The 24,676-nt window shown below is 37.0% G+C and overlaps 2 protein-coding genes across 2 annotated transcripts; one reads left to right on the forward strand and one right to left on the reverse strand.

The window, feature by feature from the left end:
• Positions 1–214: 214 nt before the first annotated feature.
• On the reverse strand, positions 215–1,228 carry LOC136247861 (uncharacterized). Its single transcript, XM_066039682.1, has 3 exons — positions 841–1,228; positions 413–783; positions 215–364 (listed from the first exon to the last, which is right to left on the reverse strand). Exons 1-3 carry the CDS (start codon positions 1,226–1,228, stop codon positions 215–217), a joined length of 909 nt encoding a protein of 302 aa, XP_065895754.1.
• A 17,181-nt stretch (positions 1,229–18,409) lies between these two features.
• LOC136247862 (uncharacterized) lies at positions 18,410–23,995 on the forward strand. The gene has a single exon (XM_066039683.1). The coding sequence runs from the start codon at positions 18,410–18,412 to the stop codon at positions 23,993–23,995; it is 5,586 nt and encodes a 1,861-aa protein (XP_065895755.1).
• The last annotated feature ends 681 nt before the right edge of the window (positions 23,996–24,676 follow it).

Consider the following 24,676-nt stretch of genomic DNA (forward strand, 5'->3'; position numbering starts at 1 on the left):
AAATATAGGTTAACAGACTAGTGTTAACAATAGCCTACACCTCTGAGAGCAGTGTCATCAACTTATCCCAGTACAACACTTGTCAGCCCATCCCTTTCCTTAAGGCTCTCTTTAGGACCATGGTGTAGACAGCCATTCAAACTACTTGAAGCAGTCTGCATTTTTGCTGAACCATCATAAACTATAAGGACCTTTGTTGTAGCCTTCGAAGGGGTCAACACAGGATGGTGAGGTAGGTAATATTCCCTTGGGTAGAATTATCAACTCCGCTCTTCAAAACATGACCAGGTTTCAGGCAGATAAAACAACGCTTCTTTTCATTTAATTTCCTTTTCCTAGCCACAACTGTGGCATACCTATCACACTGATCATTATAATGGTCACCATCACAAAATATACAAGGTTACATTACCCTCTGACTATTCCCTTTGCCACTGAAACTAGCAAACACTTCTGCTGGAGTGGTCTGAGATTGGTAACCTGTCTCCTTGTTAGTGGGACAATAAACAGACCTTTGCCCTATACCCCAACCTTTATTGTTGTCACCTTGTACTTGGAGCTGACCCTTGGTGTTATAAGTATAACGAAAAACATTTTCTTGTACTCTTATGTGCTTTAAAATTGCCTTTCTCAGATTCTCCATATTCCACCTTTCAGTGGGTGGCTTAGATTCTTCCAGCTTGATAACCACTTCAAGTGGAAATTTTGACAAAACTAGTTGGATTAGTATTATTTGATTGTTAACAACCTCCCCTTGTAGTTCTAATTGCCTCAATATCTTTTCTATTTGTTCTTGTGTTTTATGGATTTATGTAAATTTATTAACCGACCTTGGAAGACCTTGCAGCTTAATATACAAGGATTCAATGGTAACATCCACTCTTCCAAACCTTTCCTTTAACAGGATGACTGCTAAATCATAATTATCATTTGTAATCACTATACCAGAAATGGCTGCTGCTGCAGCACCTCTTAAAACACCCTTAAGATGAGTAAACTTTGACACCTTGGACAAATTTTGTTGATCCACAGATGTAGTAAACATTTCCCAAAATTCAGTCCATTGCTGAATGTTCCCATCAAAACAAGGAAGCTGTATTTTAGGTAAATTGACCTTAACACTATTGCGTTGACTTAGGCTGCCATCTAAAACACTTTGACTGGAGAGATTAGAGTGGGCATTAGACTGGTCAAACGGAGAAGGGTTTAGGACAGGTGAGTTAAGCATTACCCTTTGCTGGCTCAGCTTGAATTTTCGCTTTTCGTGTTTTAATTTTCCTTTAAAACAAGCTATAATCTTACCAGCATTCATTATTGTGTCATTGTACCCTTCTGTACCTTCTGCTACTCGTGCATGCTCCTTTTCCTCCGTGACCTTTTACTCTGCTTTCAATTTGCTCAGTAGTATGCCCTACTTGCAGTCGCATCTTTCAGGAATAGTAACATTATTATTAATACATTCTACATACTCCTCTATAGGCGCCCCCTCGTCTTCCACATCTTCTTCATTAATAGGCAAGACAATAAACATCTCCGCATCCTCCAAATATCCTTGTAATCGAGCTTTTGCGGGTCCAAGTAGCTTACGAATTGGCCCAGACATCTTTGCTCAGTAGCCCAAAACGTGATATATCCTGCTCACTGTGCCAATAAACTGTGTCGCAGAGAAGAGAAGCCAAGTAGCAATGAAATCGACTATTTCTTAACTGAACTTTCTCTCAAGTGAATTTTAATAACAAATCAACATATTTATACAATACTAAGTAATGACGTAATAGATATAATACGTAGTGTTACATGATGTAAGAGTACATCATTAGATTAAAGTATAATAATCAGTTCAGTTCGTGACAGTGTTTGTGCCCTCTAAAGTATTACTGGTCTGTAACAGTTCAACTAGGTATCATCATCAGTTATTTCTGATTCATATACACAACTCATTCTTTATGTTTGGCTAGTTTTGTATTATTAAGTTTTCAATTTTTACACTTGAAGTGACTGGTATAACCCTAGAATGGTCCTGGTGTAGTATAAACATCACATAAAAAGTTGTTTTTTGGCTTCTTTGTTAATAGTACACCAGCACGGGAGATGAGTAAATCATGGATAATTCATGATATGCTTTGTAAGAAACATCAAATTGCTGTTTCACATAAAGTGTTTCCATAATATTTTCAGGGGGACCATACTTTGATATCGTAAAGCAGCCTTTGAGATCAATTGAAATCAATTCTTTATCAACCATATCAACCCTCACTGGCTTGAAAAAAGGATCTGTCATAAATCTTACATGTTGGTGGCTAATTTCTGTTGCCTTTGAAATTCGAGTGTGTATACCCACTCCATGACTTGTGGTGTTTGGGCTTGTATGGTCTGAGATGCTACTAGTTGTTTGTCTCCCCTATAGTTCCATGTTGTTAGCTTTTAATGTTTGTTGGCTACTGTCTCTACATCCTCCCTTAGTTGAGCATTTTGTTGCGTGGCTCTGAACAAACACATTTTCTGTTTTCCATTTTAGAGACTATTTCACTGGGATACAAGCTTATTGTCCACTTTGTCTCTGATCTTGTCATGCCTGCATGTTTTGTCATCCTCTCCAGCCCTGTTTGTGTATTACCTTCCCAATTCCAGATAGTTTAGTCATGAATAATAAAGACAATCTGTGATGACAATGTTGAAGTGTTGGTGGGAAAAAGTTTTGCGTATCACCCTCTCAATTAGCAACTGATTGTTGGTCAATAGCTAAGCCCTTTTGTAGTGTGTCCATTTCATCAGATGATAGGTCTATATGTGGTACACCATACTTGTTGGGGTGACTGGTGTTCTACAGGCAGTAACTAAACAATGTTATATTACAAGCTAATATTGTATCAATACAATTACATTTATTTTTGTAGAGTACTAGTTGTGTAATGTAATTAATAACAGTCATGTATGGTTTCTATACTGCAAACCACAAATTTGTACACAACTAACCTAGGCAGGTTTTTACTTGGTAATGTCTAAGAAGGGTAAATCACCATTTGTAAACCACATTTGTTTCTAAATGTAGTTTTGGTAGTGTATTAGGCCACTTATTTGAGCCCTTTTGTAGAGGCAATATAGTGAGGCACGAAGGTAGAATGTATATCTGCCTGATATTTATGTAAAATGGGTTTCAGTTATGCTACAGAAGACCCTTTTCCCCTCTGAATGAATCCCACAATACATTGTGTATTGGGCGCTTCAACTGAAACCCGCACTTCATTGCCAAAAGGCGGCTATTGGAAGGCTAGTCAGACTACTGCATGGCTGAAAAAATGGTTTGTTATATAATTTACTTTTAGTTTCTGACCGATATAAGACAGTTTACCGTAAGGTGTGAACTAGGGCCCAAACAAACTTGGATTGTCAGGGTTCGAACATTCATTAAATAAAGTCCACAGATCTTTCGAACTTTTAAACGGAGCTGATTCCTGTTTACAAAGTATAAATCACAGCATATTAAATGTTAAATGCATCTGCAGTTGTACTGACTCAACAGTTTTACTGAGAAAACTTGAAATTGAATACCACAAGTAAAAATGTTTGTGATTACTAGGTTTTAAATACATTTTACTACTGCTATGCAGTTGAGACGAGTGACTGGCACCGCATAGAAACCTTAAAACCTCATAGCCTGTGACCACCACTAAACCATCAACACATAACTTAATTAAATGCCTAATACCATTTGTCTGGCCTCCCCCACATGGAACAAAGCAAAATGGATAGCTAAACTATATCACTATCTAATTAGTAACGATAGTTCGAGCTGTTCAACCCGCATTCGAATGTTTGTTCGTTCGAACGAACCTTCGAATTCACCTAAGTTTGTTTGGGCTCCAGTGTGAACGTAATTTAACAAAGTGCAATAATTATTTTTTGGTTTGCCCAACAGGAGTAATACATTTTACGGAATTCTAAAAATTTTGTGGACGTGGTCTGTGAAGGACTTTGTATTGGAAATATATTTAGACTTTTTGACATGTTTCATCTGATTTACCAAATGTTGAAAAAGACTATTAACTATTGGAAAAAAAACTTAATTTGAAATTTGGTCAGCCACATTGCTAAACGTGTTGGGAAATTAATTTGAAACATAGTACTATTTGTGACCGGATCTGCAAAACCCAAATATGTTAGTGCATTGGTTGAATTCCATTTTATTACATTTTCTTTATCTAGATAGCCAAAGGAATGGTCAACTAAAGTTTCAGTTCTAGAAGCCTTAACTGAACAGGAAAATTGATTAGTACAGTGACAATACGGAAAATAAACCACAGGCACTTAAATAAATGTTCATAACTTACAAATGCAGTCCTCTACTGAGATGAAACTTGACTCACACCATCAGATTCTCCATGAACAGGTGGATCCATTGCTGGCTTCATACAACCAGGGCGAAGATGAAAATATGAGAAACTGATCATCCAATGTGAGGCAGAGACTTATACTCATATCTTCCATATCCTTGGGAGCACTGACATGAAGCTAAGATTTCCGAACTCCTCTTGCTTTGGGGATCATGATGGTACCAAAGTATTTGCCATTACCACCTTCCTTCACTTTTTGATTTATAAATACTCCACCCATTGCATTTATTGCATTCTACTGTAAAATTAGGCTTGTGCTAATATATGAGATTCTTGCAGATCCAGTCACATTTTACAATTTTATGGAATTATTTGTGTAGGGTTCCTACTATAGAAAGTAGTGAAATATGAAATGATGGTAGCTATGAGGGAAAATCCCTACTTGGCTGTGTAGCAAAGTGGGAAAATCCCTAAATTGGCCATCTTTTTAATGTCAAAGTGTACACTATTAAAATACCAAGTAAAGATACTCCTTCATCATCACTTGTTCTATACCTACGTAGAACCATACTTCATTTTAAATTATTTACTAGTTTAACTTTTTTTGTTAGATCATACGTAGCTACGTACATATAAAAAGCATGTGTGGTTATGACTACTGTATTTGAATATCTTGATCTTGCTACACTACTACACAGTAAATTGTGGTACAATACATGTATTCTATGGAACTAGATCATTGAATGACAACACTGATTATTAAAGGTGTATCTGATCATTTAAGTGGACATGGCCCATTGCCATCATTATATAAGCACAGCATATGTAGCTGTTACCCAATACCCGATACTACAAGGATACTGCAGTCCGTAAAGTTTCTCAAATAGTTTCATAGCATCTACAGTAAACGCAGTGGAACCTCTCTTAACCGGGCGGTCTGGTACATACTACTGTCTGTATCTCAGAAATATCCTTAACTAAGAATAACATGCTATTATGCTAAAGTGACTAACATACACTTAGAAAGCAACATGAATAATTCTCTTTGATGTTGACACAGTTAATGAGGTTATTAATACCACTTAGAGACCTGAGGTGAGGGCTCTTAAGTTTCATTTAGAGACCTGTTGTCACATGAGACTGTTATGGTAAATTCAGCAACACTTCAAAGAGTTTTCTATGTCACTGATTTAATTAGTGGTTGTATGGTTAAGTGAGATTTGGGTTTTTACCTTCATAAGCCATACCAGCACTTGATCAAGCTAGCCGTCAAACTGAATGAGCCAGCTGCTTGATGCATATTACAGCTACCCCAACAATGTTCCACATTGACAACTAGCTAGCCATCAGTGAAACTACTGGTGTTGCTGAGTTTACAGCAAGCATATTGGCATTTGTCTGCTTGTCAACACTGTTGCCATTAGACCATCAACACACTTCAGCTGTGCTATTGCACCTGTTTGCAACTTTTGTCGCTTCGTGGCCAGTTGTAACTTTGTGGCCAGTTTGGGGGGCCCAACACCAACCCAAAATCGCATGTAAGATTCCGAATCCCGCCAATTTTTCATAAAGATTCCAGATTTCAGGCAAAGATTCCAGATTCCATACCAAGATTCCAGTTTAAAATTCAAACAGCTAGCTAGCTACGTATATAGCGGTTTTGTTTATGTACGTAGCTAGCTATATCAGCTTCAGCTTGTACTGTAATTATAGCATAGGCTGCTACTTAGCTATATCTACTCTTAAGTGTAGCTCGCTTTACAGCATGCAAGGTAGCTAGCTAGTAGCACTATCAAACTCATAATATCAAATTGCACAGTAACGTTTTGACTTTATCATTCAAGATGTGACAGGATTTGTGAAAAGGTACCCTTTTACAAATAGTGTAAACTTGACACAATTATATAGCTTAAAAATTATTTACCACAATGGTCTCAAAATTCTGATGAAGCTCAAATGTTTGAAAAGATTATGTTTTAGTCACAAACATTGGTTGATAATTAAATAAACTGATAATTTATTGTTATGTGGTAGTCGTATTATGCTGTAATAATGACAAAAGAATAAAAATATCTGAATATCTTTACTGCATATAGTTAAGTGTCAGTTACTGTTTTGCATCACTACACACAGTACAATGCCAGCTCTTTCTATTATCAGAATATTCAACACAAGCGGAATGAAACCATTTGTTGTAAGTATCACAACACACCATCTTCAATCCATCATCTGGCATTCTGCAAATGTAGTGCACATCAAAAACTTCTGTCTGTAGTATCCTTGATTTTACCTAACGCCTTTGGGTAGATGGAAATTCTGTTATTTGCTCTTTCTCAATGATGATCTGTAAATGTGCTTGCAAGTCTTCTTTTTTAAATACTATACTGCATGGATCTTTGCCTAGTGCCAAGCTGGACATAATGGCTACTGCATAAAGTCCACAGTCTGTAGTCCTGGACTGTTTGCTGATATTCATCACATGCACAGTAAGTTGGTCTTCATTAGTGTTAATCAGGTGAGCAATAACTTGCTTGCCATCACCAGCAACTGACGTGTATGCAGAGTCATACAAAAAAATACTTTTGTTCTTAATTTCTAGTACAGCCCAGTGTTTAACAGTAGAACTAACTGATATGTTAATAGCTTGCAAGTTGTTTTCTTTCTTATTTGAAAGAGGTGACTTATTCTGCTGCAAAAGAGTGCTCTGCAATCCACCAGTGGAGCTGAATTGCATCTTAAGAAGGTTTTGAAATGCATTAATATGTAAATCAGACAATTCCTTCCCACTGGTAAGCCTTTGTAGATCTCTTTGTTTAGGGAAATTCCACCACATTTTATCCAGTGGTCTTTTGCTGTAGCTAAATCGACTTCACTTTCATCAGGCATTAATACTGGACTGGCTATGGTAGCACTGTTTTTTGATCTTTCTCTGGTATTCTGATGACTGTTGGATTTTTTGTAATCTTCTACCATCACTTGTACAGATTCCATCCATTGCTCTTTGATGGAAAACTTCTTAGCTGCCAATAATAACTGCCTTGCTGGCAATAAATCATTATTGCTACTGTAATTTTTAATGATAATGCAATCTTCTCGGAGAGTGCAAATATAATTTTCAAGTGACTTGTATTTAGGCCTGCGCCTAATATGCCGGCATAATTATGAGAATAATAGGTAAGCAATTTCATGAGAATAATTCCGGAATAATAGGATGGTTGCAGGCATAATTTTAGAATTATCGGACGTCCACAGGAATAATCAGTGGAATTAAGGTGGTGATAAAGCAATGACGGCACAAGAAGCCATAGCAATTACATATCGACACAAAACCATAATAAACTTACCAAGAGTAAAAACAGCCATGAATAACAGGTGAGTTGTTAGCAAAAACAATAAACAGCTGCTGTTACACAGTTCAGGTGGAATGTAATTCACCTTTACAACAAATTGACAACCTTGACAATGTGAAAACAAACGCCACTAATAATTATTATTTGTTTCGACTCACCTTACAGCCTGTTACAAACATTATCTTTTCTCTGTAGACATAAGTTGAACAGCTATGATATGAAACCTCATATGAACGGTAAGCGATAGTGTCTGAATAAATCATATATCCATTGTATGGCATCTTCGCTTGGTGCGAACGGAGGAACAAGGCTCTCATCTGCTTGTAAATGCCATATATTTCAACCCGTAAATCGCTTCCACTTATTGATACGTAGAATGATTGTTGTAATAGTATGCTTTCATCATGTGAAGTAATATTGGAGCTTAAACTTGAGGTTATTGAGAGATAAGGCATCTTCTGTGGTCCACTAAGTACCACCAATTTCTTGGTTTGAGAGCAGTTCTACACTTTATACTCTCTACGAATGATAGATTCCTGTATGCATAGTTTATTTGTATGCAAAATTAAGTACTGACTTTCAATATGTCTTAAATTGAGACCACATTGAGACACAGCAGATTGTTGTCAAGAATGCGCGTTATTGCTTTAGTGCCACCTTAAGGAGCATGCCTAGAAGAAAGTACTAAACTACTAAGAATGATAGATAGCTGGCAGTATTATACGAGTGCTGGCTGAAAGGAGCTGAAAAACCTCTAAAAGATCGATATACCCTAATAGAACGTTCAAATACTCTAATAGAGCAGTCAGATCGTTTCATGTTAACAACCTGCAGACAGCATCAGGGATTTAACTGCATGATTATCTGCAATTCTGAAACTTGTACATCTTATACCAGTGTATCTTCTTTAAGTCTTTCAACAAACATATTGATATCATTATCCACTAAACTTAGCATGTAGTTATAGCTGCAGCTTTAATACACTGATACTTGAAAACTCTTTTGTTATACTCCTGATAGCTATTTTACGTCTGTTGTAATAACCATTATGTGTAAAGTGGAATGCTTCATTTATGGCTAGCCATTTATTAATTAATTCTGGTAAAACTACTGCTTATATCAGCATCTTGAGAACTAAGTGACTATAGCTACAGAAACGAAGTGAGCATTATTATGGAACAATAGGCTAGATAAAAGAATAAAAAAAGAATATAATAGGAGAAATTTTTGGGAAATTCTGGAAAGAATAATAGGTAAAAGTTTGAGTATATTAGGCTCAGGCCTACTTGTATTCCACTTCTCTGTTTTGTGTGAGCTGAAACATGTCAGTGTTATCCTTCACATGCTTGTACCATGTACACAACACTCTGACATGTTTTGTGCAAACTTTAACACTCAGCTCTTTATAAGGTTTGCTGTACTTCTTAGTGTCAGTGTTGTACTTGGCAAACTGAAGTATGCATCCCAATTCCCAGTCAGGGGTGTATTTATAAATACATGAATCTCCAACTGTCAGTATAGATGCTAATACAGGGTTTGCACAAGAAATTGGCATCAGAGGATGCGATGTACTTGCAAAGGGTTGTTTGTCTTTGTCACGAAATAAGCGATAAGACGAGACTCGTTCACTTTCTTGCAATAGCCATATTGCTGTTGTCATTTGGATTGAAAATGTTCTGTCATTCAGTGAAACTTCCACAAATGTAGAAAAAAAATTTCTACATGTTTCCTGTCAGTACTAGTAAAGGCATAACAAGGCATTGCTAAATTCAGCTTTACTGGAGCAAGAGATTTCTTAAACTTTCCAAGCTTTTCAGAAGTCTTTGCACCAGCAATACTTTGATGGCTGATTGATTGTAGATCCTTTTCAACCTCCACAGGATCATCTTCACATACCTCCTGTACTATCTCTGATACCACCGCATCTTCTTTAGACACAGATTCAGTATCTTCTTCTTGGTCATTATCATCATCACTATCGTCGTCCGCATCTGACTCAGCATCACAATCACCTACATTACTCCACTTCACATTGTCCCACTTTGAATGTTTCTTCAGTAATTGATCCATTTCAAGATTTACCAAAGTTTCCTTTGCTCGGCCCGATGCATTCTCAACTGCTTTGCTAATTTCTTGATTGGTAATATTTGTAACTTATGGAACAACATATGATGTTGTGCCAGATCTCTCAATGTGCTTCTCTGCACGATGAAATCTAATTCCGGATTTCTCTGCGTCCACTTGTAGCATTGCTTGGATGTTAAGGTGGTGCAATCGGCAAAGTAACCCTAAAATACTGAAATTTAGTACAGAAGAAAATACAGTGCTCATGCTGCGGGCACTCCTAAACGTCTTCTCACAGGAAAGTGATCCTAGTAACCAAGGAAAGAAAACAATGTCATTCTTATTCACGTTGTCACGAGCATTCATTAGGAATGTTAACAAAGCATGAGCATTGATTTCAATGCACAGATATATATTGTTGGTGAGAAGATTCTGCTTCAAAGTATGTTTCTCATTTAGCAGTATCCACTCCCTCCAATATCTGACAAAAAAATTAGCATACCATACCTTTTCTACCCTTTCCAGGGGACTGAGGCTCATATCAAGGTAGCTATCAACTGTGGATGCCATTATTTTTACATAAACAAAGGTACCCTTAGCCTCAGGAATGGTGCTTAACAAGTGGACTGAACCCATAATATGCAAAACAGAATCAAAATTTTGTTTGTCTTTATGATTAATATCACACTCCCTGAGATTGTGTTGATCTTTACCATATGCCATTCGAACCATTTGAAGGTGGTTTCCACTAGCAAAGAAATTTTGGCCAACTGGTAGAAGAATTGAAGGTTTCAATAGCCTAGATTTCAACTTTACGCCAACATGTACAACATCCTGTACATAAGATACTGTTAATCTTGGGTGCACACAAAACCATTCCTTCCAAGTAGCTGATATTCTTGGGACCAAAGAAGATGAAGGAATGCTTTGTAAAAGTGGCTCTTTGGATGCACTCATCAAAGACACAAATTGTTTCATAGCATCCATTATACTTGAGTCACCATCACCACCAAAATTTAATACAAGCAAACCTCTTTTGGTGTATTCCTCATATATGTGCTTCCACCGCAACATCACATGTTGAGCAGTGAACTTATTATCACTGCCAATGCAGGCTAAGCAAAATGGTGGAGCTGTCAGGCACAGCGACTGTGCCATATAATCATAGGCATACTAGCTTTATCAGCAGACCTGAACATGTCTTCCATAGCATTAAAAGAAACAGCCAAAAAAGAATCTACAAGAGGAAGACCGTTATCATTCAATGGAAGAACAAACACATTTATCAGTTTCAGAGTCATAATCTACTTGAGATATTACGTGAGTGGCATCTTCTCCAACAGATAGAGCTGTAGATGCCTTAAACTCCTTGATGTGAAAAGCAAACTCATTGAACTTGAAATAACCTTCAGGAAATGTTTTGTAATCAGAACAAATAATTATCTGAACAGTTCGAAGTGATGGTAATGCCTCAGGTAAGTTTTTCTGGATTAAATCATATGTCAGTGGCCCAGCATAAATTAATAGAGCTGTTGAGATTTTTTTTAGAATTTCTGATTGCCTCCGATGGTTTGGAGCTTGATCTAAATTCCTTTCTGCATTCAAAATAAGCTGTCTTAGAATAGGTGTAAATGATGCATCATGACTAATGATTGTCTCTGACTGCTCTTTCCTATACTGTTGTAGCAAATCAGACAACTTCAAGTTGGCTTTTAACAATTGTTCAATATCATTTAGTATTTGAAAGTAATCCGTTATGCGTGATTGGCATGGGTTGCTGGCTGCTTTAAGAAGCTGTCTTTGAGTACACTCACTTCGTGAAGGCCGTTTTGAAATTTTATCATTTAAGCATAACACTACCTTCTTCACTAATACACTGTCTAATGGACGTGATTGTGAAGAACTACATTCATTTGAAGAATCTAACTGAATGGGCTTCAATGTGAGCTTTGCTTGTCCAGAGTCTGCTTTAAGCCTTTTAAGATAGCAAGGTGTAACATGTTTTGTCCAGTTTGATATTCTATGCTGAACTCCCTTTTTTGGGTTAATTTAGGTTGTAATTTTATGGAAGTGTTACAAAGTTTGCATTGTACATACATCATTACAGTAGTACCGTTTTAATGCTGTAATGAGCATTCATCGGAACCACAAAAGGCAGTGAGTTTGTTGTAGTGGCGTAAAATGGTGGCTGTACATTGCTTCATTTGGCCTCTAGCCTTGTACTGATCTGTGAGGCAAGCAGTGGGGCAAACGGTGGGGCAGGCAGACCAACAATATGGGTTTTGACTTTTTTTGTAAAAAGAATTTTATATCCGACCGCCTGTATTATTGTTGTCTTGTTTTTAATGCTGTATTTAATGTTTAATGGAGCAAGACTATTCTGTAAAGATGATTTCATCCCATATAATATTTCAATGATGGTTTTTAGGTACAGGCAGGTGTCATTTTAGGTAGAAACACTATTGAACAGTACTACCATACTGTTTGATAATAAGTTGGCGATTTGATTATGATACAATGGAACCTTGATTATCCAAACAATGTTTTGATTATCCGGCCACCAAATCGACTACTCAATTAGGGTATTTTATCAAAAAGCGTTTGGTTTATTAGAGTAGTTGAGCAAAGCTCTGTATATAAATGTATGGAAGTTCAATTTTACGTACAGTTCGATTATATGAACACCGTATCCCCGAATTAGCTTGGATAATCGAGGTTCCACTTTATAGCCATTCAGTTATATCTATGTTTGTAATGTGTAGTCGGGCATTTAATGGTGGTTAAGTATGTTTACCTGAGGAATGTTAACTTATGCTATAGTTAGTTCTGTATCATGTTTTATGTTCATATCAACCTTGGTGATGTATGGTAGTGTTTTCTGCTATTGTGGCAGCACTGAACTTGGTGTGTGCAGAAGATTCCTTTAAAATCTGTTAATCTACTCTAATAAAACATTCATGTCAGCTCTTTTATGGTGTCAAATACTATGCACACATATATGACAGTTGTGTACAAATACATAATATACAATAGTTAACAGTTAGTAACATTTCGCTGGAATAAATGATGAAGGGTAGACCATTCCTCAGTAATACCTCTTTTTCTCAAAATCAATGGGATGGTGGCAGTAATCATGCTTGAAAAACTGTTAATAAAGAAGTCCAGTGAATTGTATTTTGTTAACCACTGCAGTGACAAACATGGCATCTGTGATATGGAGGAAGGAATAAGTCCTTGACTGTTCTATTAGAGTATATGAATCTTTTGTCTTTAAACAAGGATATATTGATATTCTCCATAATAATAGTAACCTTATCATATGTACAGTACAATAGTACTGTATAGTAGGGACCACAAAGGTTTGGCTGTGACCCATGAAGAAACATCACCCTAAAACCAACCTTGCTTCTCCCTGACAATGATGAGGCAGTATTGGTTAGGCCCAAACAAGCCTTCAGATTGATCCAAACCGCTTTCAACAATTTGCTATGGAATTTAAATACATTTGCAGAATTTTCTACTGAGTAATTGGCTAACTGACTGATGCCTTCAGACAAGCATAACTCTATAACGGCTCAGGCTATGGGTTTGATTTTTTCACTGTTATATATTGCTTCAGTGGGACATGTGTGTTTTGGAATCCCGCAGTGCATACAATGCATTTTCTCATGGACTTACCAGTGTACTCTTTTGTATCCCTTTCATCTTTGCTGACAACAAAAGGTGTTGATTTGGCAGTAGCACATGATGGCTTCCCTTTGCAGCTGAAACCGTCCATAGTTTTCATAGTGGCTACTTAGATTTCAGTGGTGCTTTTTAAACAATTCTTGATTCACAATGCTGTGTAATATAGCAGACAGCGAAACATAAAGGTATTTTACTTTTTAGGCAATAATTGATAGCTTGGGAGTTCTACGCCATTTCTTTCTTTTGATGCAGAATGCATGTTTTCACCAGTCATAATAATTTTATTGAACAAAAAGGTTACCAAACAAGTACACAAAAAGATTGGAATTTTCAACTACACCAGGGACCATAGCACATCGATAAAAAGTGCTAAAAAAGGCTGGAGTAGTGCTGATATTAAATCACAGTAAAACAATAAGAAGTGTTATGCATACGAATGTACATACAACTATGTATTGGAAAACTTTAGTAAAACATGTGGATATAAAGGAACATAAAAGTTAAGCACAACAATAGCAACATGATGTTATATATGATTGGATCTGCAAAAACCCGACACAAACATGCATTTTTTTGAATTCCCGTGTATTGAATATTTATAATCTACTTAGCCAAGTGCACCATCCTGCAATGTTTCAGCCTCATAATGTGGTAATTGAAATGTTGTACTATGAAAAGCACTTGACTGTATAATATGTTATTGTGTACATTGACTGTACATTATCAGCTTTATCACTTTATTGTCTTGTAGACAAGTGTACATATGTATGATATGTATGGTACAGGTATTAAATGTTGTTATTATTTGATGTGTTTCACTTTTCATGTATACTACCATCACATCTGATGGATACACAGGGAGTAAGTTACAGTGTATTATAATACTATATTATCACCCTTTGTTGTATAATGGTATACATTATTACAGGTGTTTGCAATTGAATTCGTATTGACTTCGTCCCGTTCGCAGTAGAGTTCGTCGCCTTTGCAGTAGAATTCGTCACGTTTGCAATTGGATTCGTCGGTTTTGCATTTGATTTCGTCCCTTTTGCAATTGATTTAGTCACTTTTACATTAGAATTTGTCTCGTTTTCACAAGAATTCGTCTGTAACAAGATTGGCAGCTGCAGTAAACATGAAAACAAGATGTAGCAGCTGCTCCATGATCTTGCTGAAGTACAACTGTTGTAAACAACTCTTTATAAGGTAATGATCCTTCAGCTATGGCTTCTTCAACAACATTCGCAACTGTGCTTTGCCATTAGCGATGGGTGTGGTCACTCTCGAACAAGCTAATTAACTCTAATGGCTTCGTGTAAAACTAGCTCCAGTTACCTTATGGTGTCTCAAGTGGTATTCTCCATGGTGAAAATAATTCACCTTGTGATGAGTGGCTGGTTTCTTACAATCAATGTAATTATGATGAATTCTTGTGCAAATGTGACAAATTCTAATGCAAAAGTGACTAAATCAATTACAAAAGGGACAAAATCAATTGCAAAACTAACAAATTCAATTGCAAACGGGACAAATTCTACTGTAAAGGTGACAAACTCTACTGCAAACAGGACGAAGTCAATTGCAAAGGCGACGAATTTGATTGCAAAATCCTGTAATCAAACACATTGTTTACATGCACTACTTGAAGCAGCATTGAAACCAGGTTAGTACTGCTGACTCGGATGACCTTCTGACCTGTAGGCAATTTGTGTCAGACATGGATTAATTAAAACTGAGGTGTAAGCCAATAGCTACATACGTTTTGGACACTTGACCAGTGTTATAGGTCGAGCACAAGGGTAGGTGTATAAAGCTAAGGTTTATATCATCATTTGGTGTGGTTGTACGTAAGTGTGTAGACATGAAGATGTGTTTCCTGTAAGTGGGTGTGACTTTGTGCAACCTACAAATTTCAACATACTGTACTAATAAATTAGGGTGGGTACACATTAGTATTGCACCGATATGAGATTTTGCTGATAACCGATATTGGATAATATTATCAAACCGATATACGTAGCTGATACGATATAGTACAACATGTCTAGTTTGTAGTAATTTTTTACTAGTAAAGGACCACTTTAGCTTGTTTATAGTGGCAGTATTGCTACAACAACAGCTGACAGTGCACTGAAGCAGTAATAACAACATTATAATACAGGAAAATGCAACTCATTACATTTGTAGACATCATTTAGTGCACACGAACATGTATTTCTGAATAAATTCATATATCTGTATCTGCTGCTTTTTTCATCTTGGTGCCAATCTGATACCGATATACAAAAAAAACAGCCGGTGTATGGTTATTATGATAACCGATCTGATTATTGGTGGAACACTAGTCCACATATGCTTATAAAAAGTATCACACGTTTTTAATACTAAAGTGGGTGTAGTTCCATAAAGAAACTGGTGTATTACCAGACAACCGTGTTTTGTATAATAGCAATCGATTAGTGGGTGTGCGGACAGAATTTTGTGTATATCTACAGACTTCCATATACTGATAAATGGGTGTGGCTACATGTATGGTTACATACAGTAGCCATGTGATCCGATCCAGGTCAGACCAGATAATCTGTAAAAGTAGGTCAGACCCAGATGATCAGGACAAAATGTCATCCAGATGAACAGGCTGACCCAACCTGGTTTCAGTGCTGGCTTGTAGTATAGTCATCAGTAGTTTGTGCTACACAACATAATGGGTAACCCAGTGAGTAATTACAAACTGTTTAATAAACAGTATTATGATAGCCTAGATAAATTTGGCTACTTCATGTAATAGTTCACTGGATATGTGAAATGTGGTCTTGTACATGTATCTGATCTATATACCAATTTTATGTTTCTTAATTTCATAATATGGTTAACCTAATACAGTGTTGACTTACCTACTGACTATCCAGTTTACAAAATGTAGCTATTACACTGGTGTTTTTAACTGTCCCTTGTCTGCATTATGAGAATCCATACAATTTTCATACCTAACCTTGTTCTGTACAGTAGTCTTTGCTTCTAGGCCCAGACATGATCTTTGCATAGTACAAGTGCTCTAGAAATCCAATGCAGTTATAATTGTAGAGTTCTACCCTTGTTTACATTCGTAGGACAACTCCAGGAGCTCTCAGATTTCATTATAAAGTGGTCCAAACATATACACAATATTATTGTTAACCTTGTCCTTCCTAAGAAGAAATCTTAATCAACACCTTAAAGAAACATTTTTCCTTAGTCCGACCACAATTAGAATATGCAAGTATCATTTGGTCGCCATGGCAAAGAAGAGACATAGAGAAGTTAGAGAAGATTAATTGAAGAGCTGCAAGGTTTGTTACAAACAATTTTTATCGTACTAGCAGTGTATCAAGTATGATTCATCAATTTGGGTGGCAACAACTAGAAACTTGTAGACATAACTTCCATTTGTGCTTCCTTTTTAAGATCATTCATAACTTGACATGTGTCCCACTCAGTGACATCATTTCATTTAACGCCACAACAACAGCAGAATCCACCATCACAAGAAGATCTCACGTGAATAATATTTTAGTTTCATTTGCAAGAACAGACACTTATCAGCACTCGTTCGGACCTAATGCTTGTAATATCTGAAATAACTTACCTAATCACATCAAAGAAATTACCTCTGTTGAACAATTTAAGAATCAAATTAATCAACTGTAATTGCATAAATGTCCCCCTGTGTAAAGTCTTTGCTTGCGAAGTTGACAAAGTAATAATAAATAATAATAAAGAGGTTTATTCTGTAAGTGACTGTGTAGGACTTGAATTGTGTTCATCTGTGGGCTGTTTACTGGCAGTTTTGTTTTAATCATCTAAGAAGTGCAACTCTGTGAAAACTTCCTATTTGCTCAATGGCTTCTTGAAAACCTGTAGTCCAATATCTTAGAGGTTTCATGAACTCTACGTTATCATGGCATAGATAATAGAGTACATAAAATGGATAGGAAATGCAAACAACTTCCAGTTTGATTTGCATTACTCATGACCTCAAAGGACAAGACAGTTTGTGTTCAAGTACAAAAAATTAGTGTTATAAGCAATGTATATGGTAATCCAACAAGTAAGGATTTAGGACTTTGTGAGAGATTTTGGCGAGGTAATTTAAACCGAAAATTTTGTAGCAAATGGTGTCACATTGAGCTTGAGTTTTACACAGCTTTGCACATTCACTCATAATGGCTTCATGAGTTGTCTAGACCGCTTCTTGTATAGCCAATTCAACTTCCTTTACCTGTAGTAAGCTAGGCGTGTCACCAACACAGCCCTTTAACCTAGTGTAGCACTGCTAGGTGTTTTAAGCTCTTGTCGCGGATACGCGAAATAACTTGCCTACTGGCATAACTGATGTGAATGATCAGGCCCAACAACATGAACAATCATGCCCTGCACATGTCAGCAATGACTCAGCAGAACAGGACATAGCGTAAATTTTTACTTTGTACTTAGTCAGCTTATTCTAGAATATTCTTTGTAAACAGTAACTAGTATAAAAGCAGAGTTGTATTGTTAGGAGGAGGGGAGAATCAGAGTGTATGACAGTGTGTGTAAGAATAAGAGAAGAAATATATGCTGGCAATAGATAAGAATATATAGATAACAGGCTTGATCGGGGCAATTCCTGTCGAGATCGCGACATTTGGTGCCGAAACCCGGGATCACTCTGGAAAGACTCGTTCTTTTTGAACCCTAAACGCAGAATCTGTGGTACCGTGGAATATTGTTAACGGTACTACATAAGGCGAGTTGTCTGTATTGTCAGACCTGTTGTTCTTGTATAAGTTACAGGAGTCCAGAGTTACCAGCCCTGATGCCAGCACTGAGCACACTGAAAAGCAATAGAACTAGAGCAAAGAATGCTTTAACCCGAGAAGAGCAAGAGAAGCTAATGAGCTACTGCAGCAAGAATGGATTAGCAGCAGTGAGCAAGAAATTGTGAAATTTTTCCTAATGATTGGAAAAGCAATACTTAATTTGGAAACAAAACTGTCAAGATTTGAGGCTGCTAATGAAAAATTAATGGATGCTATTGAGGCAGAAAGTAATTCTGAAGCTGCTACAGAGTTCCAAGCTACCTTAGATGAAGATAGTGAATTAATAGATAATATTATTAACAGGGTGTCACAGTTGAAGACACTCAAAGATGAAGTTGAAAGAAAACGAAGAGAAGCTGAAACTAGTCAATCTCAGAACCTAGAGAGAAGACTAACACAGGTACAAGAACAAATGTCATTATTGCAATCTAGCCAAACTGGAGAACTTCGTAACATTTGGTCACCATTGTCAGCAGCAGCTAAGCCACCACAGTTAGATATACAACCTTTTGAAGGCGATGTCTTGAAGTGGAAAGAATTCTGGGACATGTTTGAAGCCTCAGTCCACAGAGTAGAAAGGTATGCAAATGTTGATAAATTTACATGTCTGAAATCTAAGCTCAGTGGTGATGCTTTACAAGCTATTGCAGGATATCAGTTGTCAAATGAAAATTATCCAGTTGTTGTAGATGTTTTAAAGAAAAGATTTGGAGATAAGCAACTAGTTATTGATGCTTACTATCACAACCTGTCCCACTTACCTCCAGCCACTAACCAAGTGAGTAGTCTACGACAATGTTATGATGCTATAGAAAGAAACCTGAGAAGTTTAGAAGCAATTGGAGAAGATACAAACCATCGACATTTCATAGCTTTGATCAATGTAAAGCTCCCACAGAAGGTTTTGTATCAGTTGTATATGTTGCGAGCAGATGGTGAAGAATGGACAGTGACTAAGTTACGTCAGCTACTTGGGAAGCATATTGTAGCAATGGAGATGGCTAGTACAGAATTTTCACAGACAAATTCACAATGGGAGTACAACCCCAAACCTAATCAAAATGGGAACCCCAGAAGACTCCCCCCTATTAGTAAGTCGACTGCAAGTGGACTGATGGCAGGAAATAGTAGGCACAAGAGTGTTCCAAAGCCTACTCAACCAAGATGTATATTCTGCGATCAATCCCATTGGTCAGATGAGTGTTCTAATCACCCTACACTACAAGAAAGACAAGAAAAGCTAAAAGGGCTATGTTATATCTGCTTAAAGAAAGGTCACATGTCTAAGAATTGTAGTAGAAATAAAACCTGTGCACATTGTGGCAACAGAAATCAACATCACAGAAGCCTATGTCCTATGCTATTTGCTAAGAGCAAATCTTCATCTGGTCTTTCTTGTATTGCTGATGAAGCTGAAACCCAGCTTTCAGATACAGAGTCAACGAAAATAAATGTTTTAATGCAGACAGCCACAATCGTGGTAAAGAACATGCAAAGTGAATCCTCTTCAACGGTTCGGTTGATCCTAGATTCAGGAAGCCAGAGAACGTATATCACTGATAGACTAGCAAAGGAAATGAAGTTAGAAGTCGGCCCCCCTGAGAGCATCTCAGTTGTCACATTTGGTATGAATAAATCAACATCAATTCAGTGCAGAATGAGCAAATTGCAGCTATGTTTAAAAGATGGCACTGTCATGTCAATGGATGTGACTGTAGTTCCTAACATCACTGGAAACATAACTCGTGTTCCCTTGTCTTCAGAGGATGCAAAATTCCTGAAGGATGAATCACTGATGCGCAACCTGGCTGATACAGTCCCTACAACTACGGAAGTTTTCCCAATTAACATGTTGATTGGAAATGATTATTATTTTGATCTCCTACAACCTAGAAAGATGGATCTAGGCAATGGTTTGTTTTTATTTCAGTCAAAACTTGGTTGGATTTTTGGTGGGAGAGTTACAACAAATACAGAAGCAGTGAGTGAATCAAATTTGTTTGTTGGTACTACTGCAGGACTGCCTGCCGGAATGAGGTTAGCTACAAATACGCTTACCTTTAGTGATTCTTCTCATGTAGCAAAACCTGATATAGAAAAATTTTGGAGTTTAGAATCTTTAGGAATTATGGATTCACCATCGCATTGCGACGATGATTTGGCTTTAGATAATTTTAATAACAGTGTCAAGTTTATTAATGGAAGATATATGGTTGCTTGGCCTTGGAAGGAAGAGAACCCAGACTTACCTGAGAATTATCAGTTGGCATATGGAAGACTCAGATCAATCGTGCAAAAACTAAAGAAAGATCCCAAATTGCTAAAACAGTATGAGGAAATAATTCAAGAACAGTTGCGAAGGGGAATTATAGAGAAAGTTACAGACCACTGTGAAGAAGGTACATTAAAGCATTACATTGCTCATCATCCCATTATTACACCTTCAAAGAACACCACCAAAGTACGTGTGGTGTATGATGCATCTGCTAAAACTAAACAAAGTCAAAGGAGCTTAAATGAATGTTTATACAGAGGTCCTGTAATGTTACCTGATTTGTCTGGTTTATTACTTAGATTTCGATTGTCACCAATTGGTGTAGTGAGTGATATTGAGAAAGCCTTTTTGAATGTTGGTCTTCAACCACAAGACAGAGATGTCACACGTTTTCTGTGGTTGAAAAATATAAATGTCAATGATCTCAATAACAACTTACAAGTTTATCGATTTTGCAGAGTACCTTTTGGAGTAGTATCTAGTCCATTTCTGTTAGCAGCTACAATAACTTACCACCTAAAACACATTGGTAATCCAACAGCTGAACGAATACGACGGGATATTTATGTGGATAACATAATTACAGGAACACGTACCCTAAACAAGGTGCAACATTTGTATACAGACAGCAAACAGATATTTGCAAGAGCTTCCATGAATTTACGAGAATGGGCATCAAACTCCCAAGAGTTAATGAAGTTTGTCCCTGAACAAGATAGAGCAAGTGGCTCAAACATTAAGGTCCTTGGTATAAATTGGAATTTGAACAGTGATACTTTGTTACTACCAAGACCTTCAGGTGACAGAACAAAGGAAGCTAGTACAAAACGTGAAGTACTGCAAGCAGTAGCATCTATTTTTGATCCACTTGGATTTTTTGCTCCAACAGTCTTAGAAGCCAAGCTGTTCATACAGGAATTGTGGACATGCAAGTTTGATTGGGACACAGAACTTCCTAGTGAGTATCTGAGCAGGTGGCAACACTTATGGGATATCTTAACAACTATTTCAATGTACAATATACCCAGACATGTTGGAATGAAGATCACTGAAAGTGAACCGATAGAGTACAGATTACTTTGCTTTTGTGACGCATCTGCAAAAGCATATGCTGCAGTAATTTACCTGCATCAGTCATCAGCTGGTGAATGCAAAGTCGACTGTATTTTTTCAAAAACACGTCTGGCTCCACAGAAGACAACAATTCCACGATTGGAGTTATTAGGTGTCCTTATTGGAACAAGAGCACTAGAATTTGTTGACAGAGAACTGCATTTGCCAATTTCTTCAAAGGTTGTATGGACTGACTCACAATGTGTGCTCCACTGGCTTCAGAGTAATAAGCCTCTTCCAGTGTTTGTAGAGAATAGGTTGAAAGAAATTAAGTCCCACAAAAGAATGTCATTCAAGTATGTTCCGACTCAAGAAAACCCGGCAGATCTAGCCACCAGAGGAAAATCGCCTTCTGAATTACAATGTTCTATCTGGTGGAATGGGCCTACATGGTTATCAAATCCACAAGAGAAATGGCCAGTTTACAAGTTTTCAGAAACATCTTCTCAAATAGTCGGAGATCAAGAAGAACACAAAGTCCTTTTTGAAACAAAACTCATAGCTGGGGAGAGTCCTGATGGAAATGTTAATTTATCAATCATTAAAATTGAACGATTTTCATCACTTCAAAAACTACTGCGAACCACTGCTTGGATTTTAAGATACGTTGACAAGTTCAAGAAAAGACAAACTGTAACAGGTTTATTGACATCGCAAGAATTGAAGAAGGCAAAGCTTCTATGGGACCAGTTTACACAACAGAAGTGTTATTCAGACACAATTAAACTGATGAGAGATGGCAAAAGTAGTAATATGACAGATCAGTTAAATTTAATGATTGACGAACAAGGCCTTTTGAGATGTCAGGGAAGATATCAGAATGCTGAGCTGACACAAGGTGCAAAATGCCCAAAGCTTCTTCCGAGTAAAGAACCATACACTCGCTTAGTGATTGAATATATTCATTGCAAGGTACTTCACTCAGGTGTGGCACAAACATTAGCTGAAGTTAGACAAGAATACTGGATTCCACATGGAAGGTCAGAAGTAAAGAGAATACTTAAAAATTGTAGAATCTGTCAACGAACAGAATGTGGACCGTTCAAAATGCCACAAATGCCTCCATGGCCAAAAGAAAGAGTCACCAAGTCGATACCATTTGAATATACTGGTTTAGATTACTTTGGACCACTGTACATCAAACACTATTCAGCCGAAGGTGAAGCTCCAGCTACCATGAAAGTTTGGGTATGTCTGTTTACTTGTTTTACAGTTAGAGCTGTACACTTGGAGCTGATTAATGATATGTCTACAGAGGAGTTTCTACTTTGTTTTCGTAGATTCATAGCAAGACGTGGTATTCCAAGACAAATCCTATCTGATAATGCAAAACAGTTCAAAACAGCAAGCACAGTGTTGAACAAAGTTTGGAGCAATGTATTGACCAGTGATCAAGTAAATGTTTTCAGTACTGATCAAGGAATTGAGTGGAAGTTCATAGTTGATCTTGCCCCCTGGATGGGAGGACTATATGAGAGATTAGTTGGTTTGTCTAAAAGAGCACTACGCAAAACAATTGGAAACAGGTGTTTAACTGAGAGCCAGTTAGTCACAGTTCTCACAGAGATAGAAGCAATGATAAATTCTCGTCCCTTGGTTTACCTAGATGATGATGTTAACTCATATTCGGTTATCACACCTGCAAGTTTTTTGTCATTAACTAATCGACATATGATTCCTGATTACAGTCCCGATGTTGACCCAGAATTTGAAGTGACGCAGAATATCAGCACTAGTCAAAAGTTACTAGATATGTGGAAGACGGGTCAAAATTACTTAAATCAGTTTTGGAAAATATGGAGTAAGGATTATTTACTTAACCTAAGAGAAAGAAGCCAACTGTTTAAATCAAAGAAGAATAGCAGTAAACTAGTGCCAAAGGTTGGAGATGTTGTTTTGATCAAAGATAATTTACCCAGGGGACAGTGGAAGATAGGAAGAATAAACAAGTTGATTCAAGGTAGAGATAATGTTGTACGCTCAGCAATGGTGACATTACCATCAAGAAGAACCATACATAGAGCACTAAAGCTCCTCTACCCTATTGAATGTCCAGAGCAAGATAAAATTAATAAACAGTTTGAGAATGATGAAGATAATTATGATAAGGAAAGGACGGTAAGAAAGGCAGCCAAGACAGCAATAGAAAGAATTAAACTATATTATAATGATGAATCAGATGGAGATGGTGAACTTGTTGGCGTTGGGAGTGTCGCGGATACGCGAAATAACTTGCCTACTGGCATAACTGATGTGAATGATCAGGCCCAACAACATGAACAATCATGCCCTGCACATGTCAGCAATGACTCAGCAGAACAGGACATAGCGTAAATTTTTACTTTGTACTTAGTCAGCTTATTCTAGAATATTCTTTGTAAACAGTAACTAGTATAAAAGCAGAGTTGTATTGTTAGGAGGAGGGGAGAATCAGAGTGTATGACAGTGTGTGTAAGAATAAGAGAAGAAATATATGCTGGCAATAGATAAGAATATATAGATAACAGGCTTGATCGGGGCAATTCCTGTCGAGATCGCGACAGCTCTTGGAAAAACTGAAAGATAATTTGCCATTTCTTTCAGCAACTGTTCCTGTTCTGCTCTGATAATCCCTCTTGTTCTCTCTGTTAAACGGTAAAGAAGAAGCATATCACAGTTAAAAGTATAGACTATATTTGTGTAGAAAGTTATGGGGTTTAAAGTACTTTTTGAGCCATTTTTCTCACTTTCAATCTCATTTTAGTTTACATATAACTTCCTTGAGGGTTGGTACCATCATACAGGTAGTTCTTACTTAAGTTCATCGTAGTGAAGTGTCACAGTGGTTGGTTGCAAAATTCTGTTTTTACAACAATCTGTTTTTCTTCTACACAAGTACAGCAAACGTAATGATATGAATACATGGATTTAAAATAGAAATGTACATATTTAGTGACGTCACATTATTGCATTTCCTATCCCTTTTATCATCTATGATCATGGTCAGATCACTGCAAAATCTCTGTTACTAAGGTT

This window comes from Dysidea avara, chromosome 2 (assembly GCF_963678975.1).
Source record: "Dysidea avara chromosome 2, odDysAvar1.4, whole genome shotgun sequence".
Lineage (NCBI taxonomy): Eukaryota > Metazoa > Porifera > Demospongiae > Dictyoceratida > Dysideidae > Dysidea > Dysidea avara.